Source organism: Neoarius graeffei, chromosome 11 (genome assembly GCF_027579695.1).
Source record: "Neoarius graeffei isolate fNeoGra1 chromosome 11, fNeoGra1.pri, whole genome shotgun sequence".
NCBI lineage: Eukaryota > Metazoa > Chordata > Actinopteri > Siluriformes > Ariidae > Neoarius > Neoarius graeffei.
The window spans coordinates 63,949,620-63,976,559 of record NC_083579.1 but is presented as its reverse complement, the minus strand read 5'-3'; the positions used below and the strand labels follow the sequence as shown (position 1 = coordinate 63,976,559).

The following is a 26,940-nucleotide window of genomic DNA, read 5'->3' as shown; positions in this document are numbered from 1 at the left end:
CCACCATGTGATGCATGACGTCGTATCTTGAACTGGGTCATGGTGAAGCAGGAAAAAATAGCGGAGAATTTAGGGTCACATGGCCTTCATCTCATCTCATCTCATCTCATTATCTCTAGCCGCTTTATCCTGTTCTACAGGGTCGCAGGCAAGCTGGAACCTATCCCAGCTGACTACGGGCGAAAGGCGGGGTACACCCTGGACAAGTCGCCAGGTCATCACAGGGCTGACACATATGGCCCTTTTCCACTACCCTTTTTCAGCTCACTTCAGCTCGCTTCAGCTCACTTCAGCCCGACACGGCTCGCGTTTCGACTACCAAAAACCAGCACGACTCAGCTCGCTTCAGCCCTGCTTAGCCCCTAAAACTCGCACCGTTTTGGAGTGGGGCTGAAGCGAGCCAAAGCGAGCCGAGTGAGGCTGGGGGCGTGAGCAGACACTCCCCTGTGCACTGATTGGTGAGGAGGAGTGTCCTCACATGCCCACACACGCCCCGCGAGCGTGTAAACACCGCAAACCCGGAAGAAGAAGAATTACGAATTACGAGAATTTCTGAAGCCTTATGCGCCTCGCCTCATCTATACGCTCTTGCCAGTATCTCTCCACGTTGTCGTGACAACAAGCCACAGCACCAAGACCAGCAACACTAACGACTCCATGTCCTCCATGTTTATTGTTTACTATCCGGGTCGTGAGACTACCGCTTAAAAGCTCACTGATGTCACTGTTTGCGCTGCTTAACGACATCACCTGATGTCCACCCACTTTCGCTAACTCCACCCAATGTGTCCACCCACTTCCAGCCAGCACGGTTCAGCGCGGTTGTAGTCGAAATGCAACTCCAACAGCCCCGTTCAGCTCAACTCAGCACGGCACGGCTCAGCCCGACTCAGCCGTGTTTGTAGTGGAAAAGCGGCAATAGACACAGACAACCATTCACACTCACATTCACACCTACGCTCAATTTAGAGTCACCAGTTAACCTAACCTGCATGTCTTTGGACTGTGGGGGAAACCGGAGCACCCGGAGGAAACCCACGCGGACACGGGGAGAACATGCAAACTCCACACAGAAAGGCCCTCACCGGCCCCGGGGCTCGAACCCAGGACCTTCTTGCTGTGAGGCGACAGTGCTAACCACTACACCACCGTGCCGCCCTCACATGGCCTTAAATTCATTAATTGTTCTGTTAAAAAAAAAAAACTAATAAAATTGGAAGTCTGTGATTCAAATTCAGTAGCTTTCAGTCCACTAAACAAAAATAACTGGGTGTTGGGAAAATTCTTTTTATGACCTACACTTGAAAAATCTGAAAGGCAGTCTACCTTTAAATGAGTATTAGGACTTCTTGAGATCTGCTATAACGGCATATGTCTGTCTCCACAAATGTTTCAGGAACACAACCACTTTGATCACATACAAAGTAGGAGTATTTCTCAGATGAAATAAAAAATTGAAAGTGGAGGCTGATTTCACCTTCTTTTTAACAGGAGTAAATCCTAAGATTCAGGGTTTTGCCTCAATCCTGTTGAATATAGAAGACATTTAGGATTACAACACATTAAATCTTCCACACAGTTACAGTATACATCTAAAGTGTTTCAGCCTCTAAAAAAATATCAGTGGCCTTTTTTGGTCATCGCTTAAGTAAATGGAAAAGGTAGTGTCCGCATTAAAATGTATGAGACAGGGAGAATTATTTATTTAGAACTGGGTATAGGCCTGATGGCTGAAGAGAGAGGCTAGAAAAACAACACATAAAATTTCTAAAGCGTTCTTGGTCTCTGGGTTTAGGACATTAATCACATTAGTCTTATCTGATTTAAACATCACATCAATCATATTTAAAGGTTCGGGAAGTCAGCAACAAAATTATGCAAATCTCCAGCCAGTGCTGCTTAGAAGATGAGGCGTATTCCCAGATGCTGGTGGACTGGGGTCAGTATATAGACCATGACATCTCCTTCACTCCTCAAAGCACAAGCAAAGCTGCCTTTTTGGAGGGAATCAACTGCCTACACATGTGTGGAAATTCCAATCCATGCTTTCCGATTCAGGTAACAGCCACACACAAATGTCAGTAATCACACAAGCAGAAGTGCCATAAGATGGTTTAAATAAAGTCTTTTAAAAAGAATCACCTGTTTGGTATGAAAAATCCAGCACCAACCTGTCAAAAATAAAGGTGCCAGAAAACGTTCTTTGGAGAATTCGTTCTTAAATTGGACTGTGAAGTGGAACCAGGGGGTCCATGATCTTTTTATTTTGTTACAGTAGTAGAAATTACAGTCCCCTGCTATCAGTGTTGCTGTAAACATTTTTTGTGCTTCATGTTATTGCTCTATTTAACTAGTCAGTTGAATTGAATAGGTTTAATTCTAAATTCAATAACTGAAAAACGAGTCAAGCCTCTAAATAATGCCAACTTGGACCTAATATGGTCTGTCAGCTGAAAAGTTAGGAACAAATAGCCAGAATATTGTTGCAAGTATTAGAATAATGAGGCTGTCATTTGAACATTTCATAAAATAAAGCTGTACTGAGGGGGTTTGTGGATTTTTCTTTTCTTTGATAACAGCTAAACAGCTCCCTGTCTGCAAAACGTTTGCAACGAATCCTCTGCTATAGGAGTACCATAGAAGGGGGTCAACATGGAGGGTTAACATTTTATAGTTCAGCATCATGAAATCATAGAATTGTCAGGCAGAACCTGATAATTTCAGTGTCTCAAAATGTAGAATAATGTTTTTGATATGGCCAGCCTCCTATTGTAATGTGTGAATGTGCCACAGTTCAGGGAAGGTCATTTTAAATGTGGTGTAGACACGTGTTTCGTTGGAGGATAATCAGTACCTGTGACAGGAGCCTAAAATGTAAAAGTATATATCACATTGATTGTGTCTTTATCTCTGTCAAACCACAGACGCTGGTGAAAAAAGAAAGTTGCTAGGTTGACTCTCTTTGGACAGGGAAACATTTCAGCCTCCTTCCTTCAGGGCAATGATTGCTCATAATACAGTGGGAAATTACAGAGTAGTGTTGTTTTATAACTAATTTCAGTAGCCCCAGCTAGAGGCAAGAAGACAAGTACCACCGATACACAGAACAGTTGAATTTATTCGCATTCATGCTGACCTTGAGCACACACTAGACTCTAAATAGCAATATTATGATATTAACCAAGATAAATGATCGATGAGAAACAAATAAAAACACACTGTTGACGCATATGGTAGTGAAGAGCACAGCAGGATGTAAGTCTCCTGCTGGTCCCAAGAAACCTTCCTTCAAATGTTGCAGAAAATAAATCCATAAATCCATGGCACAGCTCATAACAAATAATTCAGTCTATGTTGACAAATGTTTAAAGATGCAGCTACGCGAAATGCAAACAAAACCCATCATACACAGATATAGATGTGTTTCTCTGAGCATGCTGGAGAGATCAAAACCAATCGTGTCTTCAGCATGCTAGCCTGCAGCACTGAGAACTGCCCCTGAGCAGCAAAGCTATTTTAGGAACGTGCAAGCTGTGTTCCAGAGAACAACTTCACAGCAAACAAACGATAGTGCAAAATGAAACAAATGTGACTGGCCAGTAATCTCTGATTGAAAATGGCCCTTTGCTAGAATCGTTGCCCTGAACCTCTAGGCTGGAGTTATACTTAGCTGTTGCTTGGGGACTGAAACCAGAGAGGATTAAACATTTTAGAAGAATAAATAAAGAGCTATAGGGGAAAATTGCATTTAACGAACTGATACTGTCGACACAGTAGAGTAATGCTCTAAACTAGCACTAACAACACTGCTGCTGTGTTTTTCATTACACGTATTTACTTCTGGTCAAGCTACACTACACCTGAATCCTATTATAACCTTTGCAAACACTTTATTGTTTAATTTAAATGCCAAATTTAATGTATTCTAATGGTGTGCTTAAGATACAGCAATTTCGCTGCCTCATTTACCAAGTGCAGATATCATACAAAGGATATTTTAACTTTAATGCCAATTTAATTCATTCTGTAAGATCATAGAGAATTAGATGAGGCAGTGTTTGCAGGGCTGAAGGGCTAATGTGGACAGTTCTGTGGAAGTTGTGGTGATAGTTGTTTAGAGAGGACTCAAAAAGAATGAGACATTTCTCTTTGAAAATATGATATACTCTCTGTTTCCTTTTATTTATGTGTGTGTGTGTGTGTGTGTGTGTGAGACAGATTCCTCTGCATGATAAACTATTTGGAAGTAAGAGCTGCCTCCCATTTTTCCGCTCCGTACCAGCCTGCCTAAATGGCCCGACACACACTCTGCACCCACAACAGATGCTCCAGAGACAGCAGATGAATTCAATCACTTCCTTCCTCGATGCATCTACTGTCTACGGGCACTCTATAGAATTACAGAAAATGCTCAGGAACTTCTCCAGCTCTGAAGGCTTGCTCAGGGTTAACAGTGAACACACTGATACTGCAGGTCGTGCTTACCTGCCATTTGTCAATAACTCCATGTCTGCATGCTTCCAAGAGCCAGGTACAGGTTTAAGAAAACGCCTGGAGTGTTTTCTCGCTGGAGACAGCAGGGTGAATGAGATTCTGCCTCTGATTGCTCTTCACACGCTCTGGGTGAGGGAGCACAATCGCATTGCCACACGATTGAAACAATTGAACACCCACTGGAACTCCAAGACCATCTATCAGGAGAGCCGGAAAATCATTGGAGCTTTGCATCAGGTATGAGAAATCTACAGCACTACCTTCAACTCATATCAGAGGGACAAACAGCTTGACTGGTCTTTGGAAACAATCGATCATCTCTGCAGCATAGCTGTCGTGCCATGTGTTGGGAGAAACATTGTGTTCATATGAGAAAGCTGGGACTCTTACAACACATTAATTGTAGCAAAAATTACCACAAAACTCAAACATTAATATCACTTTAATATTGATTGAGTAATAATTTAAGATTGGGATGAAGTTAAGTATTATTGCTCAGAGCTGGAAAAGCCCTGGGGTGTAATTAAATCAAAATTATCTCACTGCTGAAGTTGAACAATGACTGCAATGAAACATGACTTCTCAAGTTAATTTATGTAAAGTACATTCCATAAATTACTTGTGCTTCACAAACTTGACCTCTAACGGGTGATTACTAATGATGAAGCTCTGCATATTTGGGTCCTATTCTCTAAACTGCATAAAAGTATACACCTCAGCTTTACAGAAAAAAGGTAGGGAAACTGTGCATTACATACGTACGCCTGGAACATTACAGACATTACTCAAACATTAAGCGTAATTAACAAACCTTCCTACAATATGTGCATGAAGGTATGGCATCATCATGCCTTCTCTCCAGTTGAGGAGTTTCCATTTCAGAAACTTTTAGAAGCAATGGTTCATTTATAGCAATAATTTTACCCAAGTTGGTAGATGAATCTCATAGAAAATCTCAAGCTAGACAGTTGGACAGCTTTACTGAGAGCAGTGGAGGAGGAAACTAGTTTCATTTTTGGTTATGCAGCTTCAAATCCTTCTCTAGAGCTTTCAACATAGATCAGTGCTCAGATGCTCTGTAACCCATACTGAAACTAGAATATACTGCTTCTGTGCTGCCAGTGTGCTGATTCTTTTATGTGTATTATTAACAGTACCCATGAAAATGAACTACCATATAATTAGCAAACTCATTTCCATAATGGGTGCTTAAGCTATTTTTCCTTTCTGAATGTATTGTTCCATTTAGACCAGTTCAGAATTTCTAATGGAGTGCAAATAGCAGGGGCAGCCGATATAAATGGACTAGCAGGGCAAAGCCCTGCCCCTCTCTTTCAAAGATAAAAAGGCATCACTTCAGTGCTTCATTTTTAGAATCTACATCAGAGTATTCGTTATTATGTCTTAAGGCATATATTTTGGATCTTTTTTGGAACCCAGATCAACAGCACCACCAGTGGTTATAAGAACACAAAATGGTATGAAAAAGTGAGACTGGGGCTGATTTCTTTCTAGCCCAGAATGTACAGTGGAGATCAACATTAGAGAACAAACTATAATTTGTGAAATTTTAAAGTCACTGAATATGAAGTTTTCCTAACAGAAATAGAAGGACGGGTTTTTGAGCATATTTCATAATTTAAGTATATTCTGGAGCACAATATTATAAATTTAAATGAGAAATTTGAAGAACAGATCTGATCAAAATTAGAGAACACTTTCAGATACCTCCCAGTTATTGATGTTAATCTGGCACCTGGTGACAATTTCCTTAATTATTTGACAAGCCCTGTTTATCTGGCAGCCCCCCTAGTTACTTTGCAAGATGGCAGGCTACTCTAAGGTGACTGAAACCCTGCGACAGCAGGTTGTCCAGATGAAGGCCAAAGAGATGACCCTCTCAGCCTTTGCAAGAGAAGTTGGGCGTTCTACGTCTGTAATTTCTAGAATATCGAAGCTTTACAATGACACTAATTCGTTTGAGTCCCCCAAAAGGCTGGTCATCCACGTAAGACAAATGCACGAAAGGACAGGATAATGCAGAGACTCTCAATGGGGAATCGGTTCAACACTGCAGCTGGAATTGCTCACCAGTTCAGTGCAGAACAGGGCAAGGATCTGTCTCAGCATACAGTATCTCGTCGTTTAAGACAATTCGGACTGAAAGCTCACTCTGCAGTGACCAAATCCCTCATAAATAGAAAGAATAAAAAGGCTAGATTAGCCTTTGCTGAGCCGCATGTTGTGTGGACAGAAGAGAACTGGTCCAGTGTTCACTTCAGTGATGAGAGCAAGTTCAATTTATTTGGGTCTGATGGGAAACATTATGCTCAGCGGTGAACTGGGGAAAGACTGAACCCAAAGTGTGTAAAGAAGTCAGTTAAATTTGCAGGAGGAAGCGTCATGGTTTGGGGGATGTTTTCTGCAGCAGGAGTTGGGCTTCTTGTACAGCTACATGGCAGGGTGAACACAAATGTTTATCAGAACCTCCTTCGGCAATATGCAGTTCCTTCACTATAAGCGTCTCCCAATCAGCCCACAATTTTCATGCAAGACAATGCCCCCGTCACACTGCAAAACGAGTAAAGCAGTTCCTTGAAGCTAAGAACATTGAAACGGCCAGACCAGAGTCCAGATCTAAACCCTATGGACCCTTTTCACGTGACGTCACGACAAACGCGGCCGCCATTTTGGACGTGTACTACCAGTAGTTTACCACAGCCAACATTGAGGAACGGCAGCAAAGAAAGTGTTTATTTTCAGCAAGACTTCCATCATGCCACTATATTGTTGTGCACCTGGATGTAGTAACCATCAACAAACAAGGCAAGGTTTATCATTTTATCGGATCCCGACGGAGAAGATGGATAGCGGCCATTAACAGATTGGCAGCCCTCGGCATACCAACGCTTGTGTAGTGACCACTTTGTTGGAGGTAAGACGAATAAAATTGGCCAGAAAAGGCATTACATTGCTGTTAACATTCTGTGGCGGCGAGTGTGTAACCAAATAGGTTAAAATAACCCATTGTAACCTCTTTGTTCTTCTGTAGTAGCTATTGTTGACTAGCTAATGTCAACAACATCATAGCTGGTATGTTACTGTAGCAATGTTTACGCTCAGTCATTTGGATGACTGTTAAAACCTTTCAGTCTCAAGTTTTTCCTTTACTGTATTTACTAGTTTACTGTAATTATGATCCGGCAGCTATTTACACCGGATCCAGTATAAATAGCTGCCGGAGCCAACGTCCGAGAATTAAGCAGCGCGCTCTGGCTTGCTCGCCCTCAAATTAAACAGCGCGCTCCGGCTTGCTCCCGGAGTGCTCCGGCCGAGGTTCCGGAGCTCGCTCCGGCTTGCTCGCCCTCAAATTAAGCAGCGTGCTCCGGCTTGCTCCGGAGCAAGCCGGAGCGCGCTGCTTAATTTGAGGGCGAGCAAGCCAGACCGCGCTGCTTAATTTGAGGGGGAGCAAGCCGGAGCGCGCTCCGGAACCTCGGCCGGAGCACTCCTGGAGCAAGCCGGAGCGCGCTCCGGAACCTCGGCCAGAGCACTCCTGGAGCAAGCCAGAGCGCGCTCCGGAACCTCGGACGTTGGCGTGTATGTGTATGGCGATGGGTTTTTAACGACATAGGTATACAGATCATGTGGGCCAAAGTCAGGTAAAGACGAGGGCTTCGTGTACTTCCGTACGTCAGTGAACAATCCTGGTGGAAGCAGGTAAACGTCGTTCTCTAAGCCTGCTAACCTCAATTTTTGCAAATACCTCTCCCTCTGCTCGCCCTGTAAATGCCCTACGTCACTGGATAGTGAAGGTGTTTTCTGCATCTCGCTCCTTTTTATTTTATGTTTTTCGTTTGTCGCCTTCCTCGCATTCAAACTGATTTGAGCTGAAGTCCACTACATGTCCAAAATGGCGGTCGCGTTTACGAAGGTCACGTGACTGAAAAGGGTCTATAGAAAATCCTTGGCGACAAAGTAATGGCTAAAAAACCCACTACAGTTACCGAACTGTGAAAGAGACTGCAAGAAGAATGGACCAAGATCAAACCAGAGCAGTGCGAGAAACTAGTGATGTCCTGTAAGTGCAGATGTGTTGAAGTCATTCAAGGCAAGGGCCTCTACACTTCCTATTAAGTTTCGAATCCTGTAGCCCTCAAAAAAATTTAGTTTTAATCTTCTCTTCTGCTACAGTGGTTACTGTAATCTAATTTTCATCACTGTGTTTCACACAAAACAAAAGTTTTTGTTGAAGTGGCTTGGTTATTTAAAAAAAAAAAATGCTCGTACAGCAGTGGTATAACCACAGCTGAGATTCCTTCAAATTCTGAGCAATGAAGATTAACAATATCTCAGAATAAATCAAGTATTTATAAATTGTTCTCTAATTTTGCTCTCCACTGTAGACTCATGCAGCATTATCAGTGTCGGTCAAGTCATGTCAGGTGATTACACAGTAAAATAGACAGTAGATCTGAGCTCTGTTTGTGCTAATTCAGCTGACTTCGCTGATATATTTGGAACATGTCATTAGCAGTGATTGAGAAGACACACATGAAATAATCCACCTCAATGTGAATGAGGTGGATTATTAATGCTAGCATAATTTGTCCACAAAATTCCTTTGGTGGAGAAATAAAAATAGATGGCCAAAGCACACACTGAGCAAATTACACAAAAGAACAGATGATAGTGACATCATTTTTGGTATGAACAAAAGTGGTTACAGCAGGAACTGCATGAACTCAGTAGGGCACTCGTCATCATCGTCACTGCCAAACCCAATCCAAGCTCGAGGCAAACCGCATTTGGTTGACTTGCCCAGAATTGCAGCAGTAGGGTGGCCAGTTTCTTTCTGTGCACTCACACCTATGGGCAATTTAGAGTAGCCACTGCATGTCTTTGGACTGTGGGGGAAACTAGAGCACCCAAAGGAAACCCACACAGACACAGGGAAAACATGCAAACTCCACACAGAAAGACCCCCGTCAGCCACTGGGTTCAAACCCAGAACCTTCTTTCTGTGAGGTGACAGCGCTAACCACTGTGCCACCCAGTAGGGCGCTACGGACTTGAAACACTTAAAAACATTGAAATCATGAATTCAGCTGCCCATTTGCTTTGAAGTATGAGTTTGTGTGTGTGTGTGTGTAATAGTTTGTCCCATATCATTCTTATTACGCCATCAAGGAGACCACATGACGCAATGAACTGGCCAACTCTAATAGTTTAGTTGCCAAGCTGTTTATAGGTGTTAAATGTTGGTCTACGTCTAATATCATGACCAGCCTTCAGTGGCAAACAGAAGAGAATAAATTTATGGATCAAAGGTTGTCAGTCACAGAACTAATGCCTTCCCTGTTGGAGCAGCCTGTGCTGGATCAAAGAAACGTTTCATTGCCCACAAAAGGATCTATAAGGTTGAATGCAGCTCATGCCCCTTAAATTAAAAGTGGCAGAGAAAGAGAAGTGCTATGAGACAGAAGTAGATGGGAAGCGTCAAGCAGAGTGTGCACTGTTTTAACAAAGTCCCAGAGGGACTGACTTCACAAAAAAGCAATAAAAAATGGTTTCCAGTGCCTGATGGTGAGACGGTTACATTATAGCTTCATGAACAGTGAGTTTCAATATACACAACCCTGCTGCTAAGGAGACAGTAAAGATATCTTCAGTCAGGCAGACACTGCAGAGTCCATGGAAACATCTACAGCGAGGATTCTAGAGGTCAGCTATCTCGCTTGCTTGCTTGCTTGCTTTTTTCTTTCTTTCTTTCTTTTTTTCACATAAAGTGTGATAAGGCCAGATGAATTTCAGCAGGATAGCACAAAGGAAATAAACAAACGATCTTATCAAATCTCACATTTCATCATGTCCCAAATTGCCATCTTACACACATATTGAAGAACGTATACAGCATCCTAGATAGTAAAGCATGAAACAGACTTCAGTGAACAAACCTGGACCTGAACTTCTCAAATAGAAGAAGCCTTTATCTGTCACATGCACACTCAAATTCATCCTCTGCATTTAACCCATCTGGGGCAGTGAACACACACAAGTGAGCAATGAGCACACATACATACTCAGAGCAGTGGGCAGCCATGCTATAGCACCTGGGGAACAGTTGGGGGTTAGGTGCCTTGCTCAAGGGCACTTCAGCCCAAGCCTGCCTCATGTTAACCTAACCACGTCTTTGAACTGTGGGGCAAACCAGAGCACCCAGAAGAAACCCATGCACACACAGGGAGAACATGCAAACTCCACACGGAAAGGCCCCTGTCAGCCGCTGGGCTCGAACCCAGAACCTTCTTGCTGTGAGGCGACAGTGCTAACCACTACACCACCGTGCCACCCTGTAGCACTATGACATCATCTGGAATTTCAGCCTTTTTTTTTTCTTTTCAATCATCTCATGTCACTTGGAACACCTTATATTATTAAACCCAGGAAGATTTAATTCTTAAGTCAGTTAAAGTGTATTGGCACGTTTCCTCAACTTCCCTCAAAATAAACCTTCGATATGAATTTAAGGCTGTGTGCTCTCTTTACAGATCATCACCATGAGGGATTATATTCCAAAAATCATAGGAGAAGAAGCATTTGATCAAATCATTGGACCTTATGAGGGTTATGATGAAACTATAAATCCTTCTGTCTCCAACGTGTTTGCCACTGCCGCATTCCGCTTCGGTCATGCCACCATCTCGACACACATCAGGAGACTGAACGAGAGCTTCCAGGAGCATGAACACTTTCCTTCTTTAAAACTGCACCAAGCTTTCTTCAGTCCATGGAGGATAATCAGAGAAGGTACATATTTGCTTTGCTTTGCTTGTTGATTCTTTAGTATAGCTCACTGTCACTATAATTTGCAGAAAGTCAAACCTACTTCAAAGGAAAAGCATAAAATGAAAACCAGAAACATTCTCTGCCTTCATTATCATGTTGATTCATCCAGATAAGGCAAAAGACAGTTGAATATATTGAATATGATATTGAATAATAATATTGAATATATTAATGTTAAATTGTGGTTGCTCACATGCTCAAAAGCAGACAACCCTCAAGTCCTAGTAGACTAATTAGAGGAAGTACTTATTGTATGATGTGTCCCCGCTTTGGTATGGAACTCATGGATTCAGTGAAATCAGAAGAAGACATATTTCTCACTTCCATATCTAGAAGGTATTTTCCAGACTTCTGAAGTATTACAGAATATTACAGTGAGTTTGTAATATTACAGGAACTCTGAAGGTTTCCACTCTGTAGAGGTTGAAATTAGTGGCATTTGGATTATTATATGATGATATGATGATATGAATTATTGAATTATATGAGTTATTGTCATACTTATGTTAACAAATACCACAATTTCATAAAGAATAGACCAACTAAGCAACAAAAACTTCCCCAGGCTACCATGCAATATTTAGGAGCTATAGTTCACATAGCCCAATTTTGTAGCTTCCCAGGGAAAATAAATACAAATGCATGAGCTATGGGCTGTTCCCTGAAGTAGTGGTAAAAATATAAAACCTAAATTATAGATCTTATTTGCTATTCAGTGCGATGTTTTATTCCATTCAAGTCACAATGTAATATTACAAATTTCAGGGATGGAAAATACTTGACTAATTGTACTTCATTATTACACTATCATTTCGGCATAATTATACTTCAGTGTTATTGAAATTGAACTTTGGATTCATACTTAATTGCCTTTCCAAGGGAAAAGTTTACTTTTCCTCATTATGTTTTTATTTAAACCTTCAAAGAATTCATTACAAATAACCTTTTTTTCTTCTAATTTGAAAAAAAAGATGTCGAGGCAACTTTCACTAATTAGCTAACATTAAAGGTGTAACTAAAATTTCCTGTTTTCTTTTATAATACTGGGTTAGACTAGTATGCATTCCATTAGTTAATGTGCTTGACTGGGCAGCAAGTCAAATTTTAGCGAATGGTAAATACTGGTAATTTACATTATATTTTACTTCTGATTATCAAACTATGTAGTGTTTCATGCATATAAGCAGGAAATTTACAGAGATTGAATGAAGTTTTCAAGACATAGTTGCTTTTAAATGAAAAGGATACTACATTTGTCCAGTTTTCCTTCAAAAATAATCCTTTCGAAGAACTACATGAGGTGAACTACAGGAACGAGGTCCTGAAGTTGACAGAGTGGTGCTCAACAAACAATCTGTTACTGAACACCTCAAAAACTAAAGAAATCATTGTCGACTTCAGGAAGAGGCGGCACGGTGGTGTAGTGGTTAGCGCTGTTGCCTCACAGCAAGAAGGTCCTGGGTTTGAGCCCCGGGGCCGGCGAGGGCCTTTCTGTGTGGAGTTTGCATGTTCTCCCCGTGTCCGTGTGGGTTTCCTCCGGGTGCTCCGGTTTCCCCCACAGTCCAAAGACATGCAGGTTAGGTTAACTGGTGACTCTAAATTGACCGTAGGTGTGAATGTGAGTGTGAATGGTTGTCTGTGTCTATGTGTCAGCCCTGTGATGACCTGGCGACTTGTCCAGGGTGTACCCCGCCTTTCGCCCGTAGTCAGTTGGGATAGGCTCCAGCTTGCCTGCGACCCTGTAGAAGGATAAAGCGGCTAGAGATAATGAGATGAGATGAGACTTCAGGAAGAACAGGGCTGACCTCACCCCTCTCTACATCAACGGCGACTGTCTAGAGAGGGTCAACACCTTCAGGGATCTTGGCACCCTCATCTCTGCGGACCTCTCCTGGTCTGCAAACACCATGGCAGTTATCAAGAAGGCCCAGCAGCGACTACACTTCCTGAGGGTGCTCAGGAAGAACAACCTGGATAGTAAGCTGCTGGAGACCTTCTACAGATCCTGCATTGAGAGCCTGCTGACGTACTGCATCTCTGTGTGGTATGCCAGCTGCACTGAAGCAGACAGGAAGAGGCTGCAGAGAGTGGTTAAAACAGCGCAGAAAATCGTCGGCCACCCTCTCCCCACCTTGGACGACATCTACAACTCTCGCTGCCTCACCAGAGCGAAGAATATTGTTAAGGACAGTTTTCACCCAAGCCATCATTTGTTTGACCTGCTGGTGTCTCCCATAACCCAGTACGGAAAGTATGAACCGGAACGGGATGGTACATTACAATAACGTTACATTTTCTAAATCTTCAGGGGTTTCATACTTAACATCTTGTACTCACATGTATCACTGTCATGTACTCTTTGATTATCCAGTATTATTATATCCCGTCACATTGTATTAACGTTATATTCACGATATTTTCAATCGAAAGTGATGTAAAAGCCTGGAACTCTAAAAGCCCAGAACTCCAATTACGGAATATACCTCGGCGTGGCGTCACTGAGGTTACGTTTACATTACGTCGAATCAGCGGATCATCAGATTAACGTTCTTAAAACGATTCGCGTTTACACTAAAACCGTTAGCCGTGCACACAGCAACGCCAATACGCGGATACGCTCGGCTCCGCAGGCATCCTGCGCTCCAAATCACTCCGCCCTGAACAGCGAGTGCCCTCTGGAGGGTGCGCACTCCAGCCCTGCGCAGCTCACACAGCGCGCGAGTGAAGTGCACAAGCAGTGATTCGGGACTGAGCCGCTGTGTGTGTGATCCCAGCGCATATCACTTACTACTTGCAAGTGGAAGGATGGCAAGCCTAAAGACAATCATAACTACACAATGGGCAGTATTTGCAGTATTTTCATACTTTTATACTCTTTAATGAAAGGTGATACAAGGTGGAAGTCCGCGCCGTTTTTCAGCAGTCGCGTCACATGACCAACGCCAGCGAATCAGGAAGGTGGATGTCACAGTGACGTTGTCCAATGAGACGCCAGCTAGAGCTCAGCACAGCGTATCCACGAATTTTGAATGTTTACACAGCACCGGAGCTGACACGATCTGAATTGAATACGTGGACGCTGGCGGATTCCCGTTTCCAGGCGTTTCCAGGCGGTTTAATGTAAACGGACAGTGCATCCGCGAAGAAAACGAGACAGATACGGTCTAGTGTAAACGTAGCCAAAGAAATCCCGTGTGGCAGAACGAGCGCCATCCTGTTGGGATGGGTTCTCACTGGATAGTTGTCTCCACTTTTAACTTTCATGATGGAGATGTTGATGTGGAGGAGGCAACTCATCTCATCTCATTATCTCTAGCCGCTTTATCCTTCTACAGGGTTGCAGGCAAGCTGGAGCCTATCCCAGCTGACTACGGGCGAAAGGCGGGGTACACCCTGGACAAGTCGCCAGGTCATCACAGGGCTGACACATAGACACAGACAACCATTCACACTCACACCTACGGTCAATTTTAGAGTCACCAGTTAACCTAACCTGCATGTCTTTGGACTGTGGGGGAAACCGGAGCACCCGGAGGAAACCCACGCGGACACGGGGAGAACATGCAAACTCCACACAGAAAGGCCCTCGCCGGCCCCAGGGCTCGAACCCAGGACCTTCTTGCTGTGAGGCGACAGCGCTAACCACTACACCACCGTGCCGCCGAGGAGGCAACTATCTCAGGTTAACATGTTTAAGAAGTGTGGCTCGGTTTGCAAGACCAGTGTCATCAATGTCACTAGTTTTGAAATTTGTAGATGTTCAGTCCCAACCTGATACTAATTCCTGTGATGTATTTGCCATAGCAAACTGTGTCAGTATTTTACATGACATTGACCCATGTACTGTCGAGTATGATGTTAGGATCATGAGAGAGCACTTACATACTTGTATGCAAAACAAACTCTTTACCATGTTCCCACATAAAACTGTTGAGAAAACTGATAGATATAGAACCATTCATGTAGTAAGGCTTTGGTTGTAAGTTACCAGAAGATTCAGATTTGTATTTTATGTGCAATGAATGTAAAATGTGGTTTCACACTGATTGTGAAAACTTGGGTCATAAAACAAAAGCACAGATCAAAAAAGATAAGAACTTGAAATGTATACAATGCCAGCTGAAGAAACGAAAAGGTAGAGGTAGGGGAAGAGGCAAGAAATTGTAAAGTAGATGAATAAATAGTAGTTAAGTTATATGTTTTGACAATAAACAACTAAACAATATATTTAGTTTTTCTTCTAACTTTATTTATCATACATGACGGGGCGGGTTCATCTATAAAGGCGGGATGACTAATGTAAGTACCGATTAACAAAAATGGTGGACATGACGGATGTCTCTGTGAAACTGGAACAAAAAAGGTACGATTATACATTATGTAAATAAATGTCACAAAAATTGTATTGCGGGACGGAACACTTGTTATACATGGGACAGAACAGCATATAAAAACCCGGAAGGCAAATATAAGAAAATACAGTGCTGCTTGAAAGTTTGTGACCCCTTTAGAATTTTCTATATTTCTGCATAAATATGATCCAAAACATCATCAGGTTTTCACACAAGTCCTAAAAGTAGATAAAGAGAACCCAGTTAAACAAATGAGACAAAAATATTATACTTGGTCATTTATTTATTTATTGAGGAAAATGATCCAATATTACATGAGTGAGTGGCAAAAGTATGTGAACCTCTGGGATTAGCAGTTAATTTGAAGGTGAAATTAGTGTCCGGTGTTTTCAACCAATGGGATGGCAATCAGGTGTGAGTGGGCACCCTGTTTTATTTAAAGAACAGGCATCTATCAAAGCCTGATCTTCACAATACATGTTTGTGGAAGTGTATCATGACACAAACAAAGGAGATTTCTGAGGACCTCAGAAAAAGCATTGTTGATGCTCATAAGGCAGGAAAAGGTTACAAAACCATCTCTAAAGAGTTTGGACTCCACCAATCCACAGTCAGACAGATTGTGTACAAATGGAGGAAATTCAAGACCATTGTTACCCTCCCCAGGAGTGGTCGACCAACAAAGATCACTCCAAGAGCAAGGCGTGTAATAGTCGGCGAGGTCACAAAGGACCCCAGGGTAACTTCTAAGCAACTGAAGGCCTCTCTCACATTGGCTAATGTTAATGTTCATGAGTCCACCATTAGGAGAACACTGAACAACAATGGTGTGCATGGCAGGGTTGCAAGAAGGAAGCCACTGCTCTCCAAAAAGAACATTGCTGCTCATTTGCAGTTTGCTAAAGATCATGTGGAAAAGCCACAAGGCTATTGGAAAAATGTTTTGTGGACGGATGAGACCAAAAAAGAGCTTTTTGGTTTAAATAAGAAGTGTTATGTTTGGAGAAAGGAAAACACTGCATTCCAGCATAAGAACCTTATCCCATCTGTGAAACATGGTGGTGGTAGTATCATGGTTTGGGCCTGTTTTACTACATCTGGGCCAGGACGGCTTGCCATCATTGATAGAACAATGAATTCTGAATTATACCAGTGAATTCTAAAGGAAAATGTCAGGACATCTGTCCATGAACTGAATCTTAAGAGAAGGCGGGTCATGCAGCAAGACAACGTCCCTAAGCACACAAGTTGTTCTACCAAAGAATGGTTAAAGAAGAATAAAGTTAAAGTTTTGGAATGGCCAAGTCAAAGTCCTGACCTTAATCTAATCGAAATGTTGTGGAAGGACCTGAAGTGAGCAGTTCATGTGAGGAAACCCATCAACATCCCAGAGTTGAAGCTGTTCTGTACAGAGGAATGGGCTAAAATTCCTGAAAGCCGGTGTGCAGGACTGATCAACAGTTACAGGAAATGTTTAGTTGCAGTTATTGCTGCACAAGGAGTCACACCAGATACTGAAAGCAAAGGTTCACATAATTTTGCCACTCACAGATATGTAATATTGGATCATTTTCCTCAATAAATAAATGACCAAGTATAATTTTTTTGTCTCATTTGTTTAACTGGGTTCTCTTTATCTACTTTTAGGACTTGTGTGAAAATCTGATGATGTTTTAGGTCATATTTGTGCAGAAATATAGAAAATTCTAAACAGTTCACAAACTTTCAAGCACCACTGTACGTGACACCACAATAAAATACGTGACGGTACTGTTCTGTCCCGTTCTGTTCCGTACTGGGTTATAGGAGATGTGGACCCGCTGCCCCTGGGAGGTGCTACAGGTGCATCAGGTCCAGGACTCAAGAACAGTTTCATCCCTAGAGCCATAACACTACTGAATGCTAACATGCACTGCTGACTGTTCCATATTATTTATTATCTATTATTAGTTATCCACCTCAATAGTGCAATAATAACAAATGCAATATGCCCTTTTTTTAAATGTATGTTGTGTGTTGTATGTTTTGGGTAGGTGGGGTTTTGTTTTTTGTTTTTTTTGGTCTGTTCTATTCCTATGTGGTCTTGCACTTTAAGGTTAGCTTTCAATTTCATTGTACAATGTCAATAAATTCTGATTCTGACCCTAGAGAGTAAATGCTCATCACTTCAGTTTGGAATGACTCTACAGTGGGTGTGTCCCCTTTAAAGTTTTTGAGAAATGGGAGGAAACCAGACATGGGGAGAATATGTATAGAAAATCAATAGTAACCTGAAGTGAGGATTGAATCAGGGACCCTGGAGCTGTGAGCCAGCAATGTCACCCACTGCACCACTGTGTCTCTCCCATGCAATTACAGAGACTATGAGAGAGTAAATAGAAAAACAGTGTTCCATTTGCTGGTTTAAAAATAAATATATTTTGATATATTTGTTTAAATCCGGAAAGGCATTATGAATACAGATGTTGATTTAAATTCTAGTTGCCTATGCATTTTTATATATACTGTATTTTGAGTAGTTTGATATAAAACAGTTTATGCTGAAATACTTTAATTGGGGCTTTCAATATAAATGTATCTTATTTATAGCTGTGTGTAAAATTTGAAGTATAGCTTCTCTGGCTGATTCTTCTCTACAGGAGGATTGGATCCAATATTGCGAGGTCTCATAAGTCGACCAGCTGCCAGACAAAACCAACATCATCTGATGAATGAGGAGCTGACGGAGAAACTTATGGTGCTCACCATTCCAGAGGCACTTGATCTTGCAGCTCTAAACCTCCAAAGAGGACGAGATCATGGTCTGCCAGGTAACTGCACTACCAATAGAAGAACACACGTTGTAAATTACAGTCTGTTATATCGTTGTATAAATGATAGTGACTGTAAAGATGTGTTTCAAGCAACACTTAAGGTGAAAAATAATAACATGTCTTTAAACTGCATTTCAGATTACAATGACTGGAGGGTGTTTTGTGGATATGACAGAGTGCAAAGCGAAGCAGATCTGAATGATGTGGTACATGACAGTTCTTTGGTGGAAAAGATAATGGATCTGTATGGCCATCCTGATAATATTGATGTGTGGCTGGCAGGTCTGGTCGAGGCTTCAGTGCCTGGCACTAGGACAGGTCCTCTGTTCGCATGCTTGATCGGAAAACAGATGAAGACGCTCAGAGAAGGTGACAGGTAACTCATTTAGTCCATCGGTATTGTAAGTGCTGAATTGTATATCATTGTGGAACCCTTGTCAAACCATAATGAAAAAGAAAGACCAATCAAAAGTGTTGTCAGGGTTGAAGTGCACTATGTTATAGATTAATAAAAAAAAAAGACAAAGGGGTAAATTTTTTATACAGAAAAGTATAGAGACGTGTAATTTAATTTATAGTGAAATAGAGAATTTGATCATTCCTTTCTACCATCATAAAAATCATGTGTCAGTCAAAGTCGAGATACACTGTGCGCCTTTGCGCACTTGAAAACAAAGATGGCGCCAGTATGTTTGTCTGCAAGCCGTCACTTTCTACCTGTCCTGTCCTTAGCTGTCCTCTGCGTGTATGTGTATGTATGCCTGTTTATCCAGGAATTTCTAACAGTATCAGCGCTGCAATACGATCACGAGGCACTGTTATCTATTTGAGCCGCTGTGGATTATGCTCACAAAACCGGTGGCGACCGAGGCTACCATCAGCGTCTTCCCAGAGACCTGGCCTGTGTTCGGGTCTTGCCCTGCTGCTCCGTGCAGAAGTGCCGGAGAAGCGGGGAAGACGAGCTGGTGCAAAAGTGAGGATGTGTCGACTTTGTCGCGATCAAAATCACACTCACTTGGTGTTTCTTTGCCCGGGTCCGCCGGCGAATCTTCCTGTTTATCCAGAACAGCGGAGGGTGTTTACACCCAGGAGAAGAGGCATCGGACATCACAATCTGAGCCATCTACTACACCAATCCTGGATACCTGAACATTTCATGGCAACGAGAAAAATGGCCTTGGCAAATGTAAGGTCAGTCACAAATAAGGCCTTTATTTTAAATGACTTTTACTTCGAAAGATTTGGACTTTTTATTCCTGGTGGAGGGCGGCACGGTGGTGTAGTGGTTAGCGCTGTCGCCTCACAGCAAGAAGGTCCTGGGTTCGAGCCCCGGGGCCGGCGAGGCCCTTTCTGTGCAGAGTTTGCATGTTCTCCCCGTGTCCGCGTGGGTTTCCTCCGGGTGCTCCGGTTTCCCCCACAGTCCAAAGACATGCAGGTTAGGTTAACTGGTGACTCTAAATTGACCGTAGGTGTGAATGTGAGTGTGAATGGTTGTCTGTGTCTATGTGTCAGCCCTGTGATGACCTGGCGACTTGTCCAGGGTGTACCCCGCCTTTCGCCCGTAGTCAGCTGGGATAGGCTCCAGCTTGCCTGCGACCCTGTAGAAGGATGGAGCGGCTAGAGATAATGAGATGAGATGAGATTCCTGGTGGAGACATGGCTTCGATTGAATGACTTGAGCGCGTTCTCAGATCTGTGTCCAACAAACTGCAGCTTCTTAAACTCACCACGAACGTCTGGAAGAGGTGGAGGGATTGCTGTAGTTTTCAAAAATGGATTTAACTGTTCTGTCATTCAAACTGTTCTATACAACAGTTTCGAATCCCTTGCTTTCCGTGTTGAGTCTACAGATCCGTTGCTCTGTATTCTTATCTATAGGCCACCCAAAATGAATAAAGACTTCATAAAGGAGTTTGCTGACCTGCTGTCATCAGTAACTGTGCAGTATGATCGCATTCTGATCCTGGGAGACTTTAATATACACATTTGCTGTCCTGATAAGCCTATGGTCAATGAATTTAATAATGTCCTGGAATCCTTTGATTTTATTCAGCATATTAAGGGTTCCACACACGATAAAGGTCACACGTTGGATCTGGTTATGTCGCATGGTTTTAATGTTGAGTATGTTGATATATTAGAAACTGCTTTCTATGACCATAAATTAATAATGTTTGATGCATTACTTTCCTCCCAACCTGTAGCTATTAAAGCCACAAAACATCTCTCTAGGAAGTTCTGCCCATTCACAGCTACTCAGTTTAGCTTTGCTTACTCTAACCCTCCCTCTCTCTCCATTCAGAGTGTTGAGGAATTGGTTGCCTCTTTTAATGCCTGTTGTACCTCCACACTTGACGTGACTGCCCCCCTTAGATCACGGAATTCTAAATTCAAATCACAGCCTTGGATGAATGATTCTATCAGAGGGGCTAGACAGGAATGTAGGAAGGCTGAACGCAGATGGAAGAGAGACAGACTTCATATATCACTGGAATTATTTAAGACACGCCTATTCAGTTTTCAAGAACTGGCTAGATCTGCAAAAGCTGACTATTTTTCTCGGTTAATTTTAAAAAATCAGCATAAACCTGCTTTTTTATTTAAAACTATAGACTCAGTTTTGAATCTTAGCCCCTGCAATGGCCCTGTAGCATCATATACGATCTGTGATGATTTCCTTACATTTTTTATAAGTAAGGTTGAAAATATTAGAGCTAACATCACTACTATAACTGGGACCAGGCCCTCTCTCTTTAAGTCCGTTGATGCAGTTTTTGAACATTTTGACTTAATTTCTTTGTCAGACTGTGGCAGTTCGTATGAGTGGAGCACAGAAAAATGGCAGGCCAGGATTAAGTTCCACAAAGAAAACTTTTTATTCTACTTAATTTAGCTTTTCAGCTTTTGCTCACTCACTCGCTCACTCTCTCATACTATCACACACATGCGTTGTGGTTGGGAGGGAGCCTCTTTCCTCTGCTCTCTCTCTCCTTATATAGGGCGTGGTCACTGGGGAAGACACACAAACACAGATTAACCAACATCAGGTGCAGTGATTCTGCCACTTACCTTCCCTGACTCCGCCCTCCGGTCACAGACCGACACTTGCCACATACCCCCACTGCCCGACTCAGGCCGGGCAGCAGCCATCCGGCCTGCAGCTGACAACCCCCCCGACGGGAGAGGAAGTCCGCCACGACCATCTGCGCCCCCGGCCTGTGGACCACCTTGAAATTAAAGGGCTGGAGTGCCAGATACCAACGGGTGAGCCACGCATTGGCATCCTTCATGCGGTGGAGCCACTGGAGGGGCGCGTGGTCCAAACAGAGGGTGAAAGAGCGCCCCAGGAGGTAGTAGCGGAGGGCGAGGACCGCCCACTTGATCGCCAGGCACTCCTTTTCAATGGTGCTGTAGGGCCCCTCACGCACTGACAGCTTCCTGCTTATGTACAGGATGGGGCGGTCTTCCCCCTCCACCTCTTGGGACAGAATGGCCCCCAGCCCTCTGTCCGACGTGTCTGTCTGCAACATAAAGGGGAGAGAAAAGTCAGGGGAGTGTAACAGTGGCCCCCCGCACAGTGCAGCCTTCACCTCAGAGAAAGCCCACTGGCATTGCTCCGTCCACTGGACCGGATCTGGTGCCCCCTTTTTAGTCGGATCAGTCAGCGGGCTGGTGACGTCTGAATAATTAGGTATAAACCTACGATAGTAGCCAGCCAGCCCCTGGAACTGTCTCACCCCCTTTTTGGTCTTGGGCCTCGGGCAGGCCGCAACTGCTGCTGTCTTGTTAATTTGGGGACGCACCTGCCCATTGCCCAAGTGGAAGCCCAGATACCGTACTTCCACCCGCCCAATTGCACACTTCTTCAGGTTGGCTGAGACCACCTCTCCCCGACCCAACTCGCGGAGGTCGCCCAGTTGCAGACCGAGTTTTCGGACGTGTTCTCGCCCCTGCCCAGCCACACCGACTTCATAGAGCACCACATTGAGACGCCCCCGGGGCTGGTAGTGCACAGCTGCCCTTACAAGCTACCCAAACACAAGAAAAAAGTGGTTCGGGAAGAACTCGAGGCCATGCTCAAAATGGGCATCGTCAAGGAGTCCCACAGTGACTGGAGCAGCCCACTGGTCTTGGTACCCAAGACCAACGGGTCGGTCCAGTTCTGTGTAGACTATAGAAAACTTTTTATTCTACTTAATTTAGCTTTTCAGCTTTTGCTCACTCACTCACTCACTCACTCACTCACTCACTCACTCACTCTCTCTCACACTACACACATGCGTTGTGGTTGGGAGGGAGCCTCCTTCCTCTGCTCTCTCTCTCCTTATATAGGGCGTGGTCACTGGGGAAGACACACAAACACAGATTAACCAACATCAGGTGCAGTGATTCTGCCACTTATCTTCCCTGACTCCGCCCTCCGGTCACAGACCGACGCTTGACCATGCCCCCGCTGCCACACAGACTTATCTCGTATCATCTCTCAGATGAAATACTCTACTTCTGCATTGGATGTACTTCCATCTTGGTTTTTTAAAGAGGTCTTTGACACAATCAGCAATGATGTCCTAGCCATAATAAACTCCAGTCTAAACACTGGTACAGTTCCTGACTATTTTAAACAGGCTATAGTCCAACCTCTCTTAAAGAAACAAAATCTGGATACAAAGATACTGAGTAACTACCGTCCCATTTCTAAATTACCATTTCTAGGAAAGGTGTTAGAAAAAGTTGTCTCCATCCAACTCTCATCTTTTTTACATAATAACAAGATCTATGAGACTTTCCAATCAGGTTTTAGGGCTTTTCATAGCACTGAGACTGCTCTTCTGAAGGTGACAAATGACTTGTTACTAAATGCTGACTCTGGGAACTGCTCCGGTTTAGTTCTGTTGGACCTGAGTGCAGCTTTTGATACTGTAGATCACAACTTACTCATTGAACGTCTGGAGCATTGGGTTGGAATTAGGGGCATGGCTTTAAATTGGTTTGTGTCATACATTAAGCACAGGACTTTCAGAATCAATATTGGGGCCTACTCCTCAGCGCCTGCCATCATGTCATCAGGAGTGCCTCAAGGGTCAATCTTGGGACCGCTACTGTTTTCCCTGTATATGCTTCCCCTTGGTCAGGTTATTAAGAAACATAATATCTCATTTCATTGCTATGCTGATGATCTGCAATTATACATACATCTCTCAGTAGTCAGTGCTCTATAACTGGGCTCAGTGACTGCATCCTAGAGATAAAGAATTGGATGGCACACAGTTTTTTACAATTAAATGAGGGCAAAACCGAGGTTATTCTTTTTGGCCCCCCTAAGCAAACTGAACGTCTGAGGGGAAACCTGGGTCCTTTAACTCCTTTTACTAAAACACAGGTTAAAAATCTTGGGGTTTTGTTTGACACCGAACTAAAGTTTGACAAACAGATAAATGCTGTAGTAAAGGGTAGCTTTTTCCAACTCATAACAGTTGACAAATTGAAATCATTTTTAATTGAATCAGATTTTGAGAAAGTTATACATGCTTGTATTACTACAAGACTTTATAATTGTAATGCACTGTATACTGGAGTCAGTGAATCTTCCCTTTCCCGTCTACAGCTGGTTCATGCAGCTGCCAGACTGCTCACTGGTACAAGAAAAAGGGAACATATTACTCCCATCCTGGAGGCTCTGCACTGGCTCCCTGTTAAATACAGAGTATTGTACAAAGTGCCACTGACTGTTTTTAAAGCCTTAAATGGTCTAGCACCACTGTATGTTGTGGACATGCTATGTCCATACACCCAAATACGATCCTTAAGATCTGCTTCACTTAATACTCCACGATCCCGTTTGACACAGAAAGGGGACCGTGCTTTCAGTGTGTTTGCTCCAAAGCTATGGAACAGTCTACCAAGCGAACTGAAGTCTGCAACATCTCTAACTACTTTTAAATCTTCACTTAAAACACATCTTTTCCGCCTTGCATTTGACTGCCTCTGATTCTGTATGTAATTTCTGGTTGGAGGTCTCTCCTTTCTTGTATTGTATTTTCTGTCAGTGTTGCTGTTATTTTCCTTGGTTGTTCTCTGTGTAGCTTTTGGCTAAAATTCAATGTGTCTTGTATTTTATTTTATTTTGATTTTATGTCAATTTTAATTTATTTCATACACTGACTGTTAAGCACTTTGGTTGTAAATGTGCTATATAAATACATTTTACTTTACTTTACTTACTTTACTGTATGTGTTTCAGATTCTGGTGGGAAAAGCCAGGTATGTTTTCCCAGCAGCAGAGACAAGAGCTACAGAAACACTCACTGTCTCGAGTCTTATGTGACAACAGTGGGCTGACAGAGGTTCCCATTGATCCCTTCGGTGTCGGAACATACCCTGAACACTTTCTGTCATGCACCAGTATACCTTCAATGGACCTAAACGCATGGAAAGAGGACCCTAAAAAAGGTAGTACGTGTTAACTTAAAAGAAATTAAACAGTACCTACAAAACCTACTATCTATGGATAACACTAACAAGCTACTAGACGCTGTTAAATATACAAATAAATCTAGCTCAGAAAAAACAAACAAACACTGTTGAACAGTATTATAAACTATATAAATGAGGAGATAAAACCAGGTAGAAGATTTTGTTTTTCTCTACACAAGGTCAAAATGAACAGAAAGATTCGAGCTTACACTCTGCTCTATTAGATTAATTGATGCAGACTGTAGATACAGCTTAAAGGGAGTTTTAATGTTCTACAAATATGGCTGAAGTAATCATTTGTATTGTTCAGTGTATATCATAATCTATTGTACAAATTTGGTTGAAGTTTTATTAAAAACCTGAAAATTGTATGTTGATTTACCATTTCAAGCTTTAATAAATGACATAACCTTCTCAGCGATGACTCTGTCACCAGACTCAAGAAGACATCTGTAGCTTTCAGATTTCCAATGTTTGAAGAAAGAATTTACAGTGTACACGTATAAATGCCATCACTAACCCCAACAATGTATTTTGAGGCAAGTATATGATGATAGACACATGCAGTTTATACATTGCTAAACTGGGCGTTTATGGAATTCCTCAAATTACTCTGCATTAATGTGGGAGACTTAAGGAAGAAGTTGAATACAGGTAATTTCGTCCAATGACCACTGCGTCCAATATCTTTTCGTCCAATAGTTAAGACATTTTGTCCAATAGTTAAGACATTTAATCGAAAGCCTTTTTCATAGGCACTATCAATTAGTTTATATTTCAGATATTTGTTTGTTCGAAAAAAGGAGGAATTCTCAGTGAAATTTGACCGAAGCAAAACACATTTTTGTAAAGCAAATGAGTGGCATAGTATGTGTGCTTCGACACTAAAGAGCATACTAAGTGGGGTAACCATGTCAGCCCATGCCACTTGCTGACCCTGGGATGAGTTACCTCCCTTGACATTGCAGGCTGCTCGCTTGCATGTCTATGTTTCTGGCTGGATCATATTAAATCTTCAGGCGGAGAGCAGCACTCTCTCGGGGGCTTTGTTCATGAATACCAGGCGGAGGCGCGGTCCTACCAACCCAAGACCATGCTCTTTTGAAGGGGGAGGCTTAGAGGGAGGTGCCTGTAAAATTTGGCTTCTCTGTGAGTTCTGTTGGCCAAGTTATTCATTTTTGAAGCTGTCTGGATCATATATCTTACAGCGTTTGCTTTACAAAATGTTTTCTGCTTCGGTCAAATTCTATTGAGAATTCTAATTTTGCTAACAAATGAATACCTGAAGTGTAAAATAATTGATAGTGTGTATGAAAAAGGCTTTGGATGAAATGTCTTAAGTATTGGATGAAATGGCATTGGACGAAATGGTCATTGGAGAAAGTGTCCTGATCCCAAGAAATTCCTAAAAGGTCCTTTTTTTCCCCCAGACTGAACGTGGGAATTACATTTGTTTCTATATGACATGAATAGAGCTTATGATTGGTCCGGGAAGTTGTGTTCTCACATCATTGACTAATGCAGATTAGACTAATCAAGTGTCATGTCAACCACACTGTCTTTGCCCATCTCTATTTTCATACTATTTCCATAGTTGACTTCAAGCATGTGTTATTATACTATACTAAAATATTATGATAAAGAGAGGCAATAAAGGTCTCCTCTCTGTTTCAAAGTCCTAAAATGACAGGCTGGAAAATTATTATTCTGAAACACTTTTGAAATGAGTCATTGCTACAGACCCCATGAGAGAACAAATCATAAAATCAGAGAGATGACTTCATCTATACAGACAATTATTCATGCAAATGGGAATATAACCTAAAGACCCTACATATATTATAGTTCATTATGAATTGCTGCTTAATAATCTCATTGCATTAAAAGAGAGCACTAGATACAAACCAAACTTTGCTCTGTGTCTCGTCTCATCTCGTCCTCGTCTGCTTATCTGGGGCCAG

General features: G+C 42.5%; 1 protein-coding gene across 1 annotated transcript in view; it reads left to right on the top strand.

The window, feature by feature from the left end:
• Positions 1–26,084, top strand: part of tpo (thyroid peroxidase) — a 46,272-nt gene extending 20,188 nt beyond the window's left edge. Inside the window, exons 5-11 of the mRNA XM_060932819.1 lie at positions 1,852–2,058; positions 4,219–4,731; positions 11,043–11,301; positions 18,332–18,502; positions 18,644–18,881; positions 24,747–24,955; positions 25,999–26,084. Of these exons, the coding sequence (XP_060788802.1) occupies positions 1,852–2,058; positions 4,219–4,731; positions 11,043–11,301; positions 18,332–18,502; positions 18,644–18,881; positions 24,747–24,955; positions 25,999–26,084 (1,683 nt within the window). The remainder of the gene's footprint in view (positions 1–1,851; positions 2,059–4,218; positions 4,732–11,042; positions 11,302–18,331; positions 18,503–18,643; positions 18,882–24,746; positions 24,956–25,998) is intronic.
• Positions 26,085–26,940: the final 856 nt, after the last annotated feature.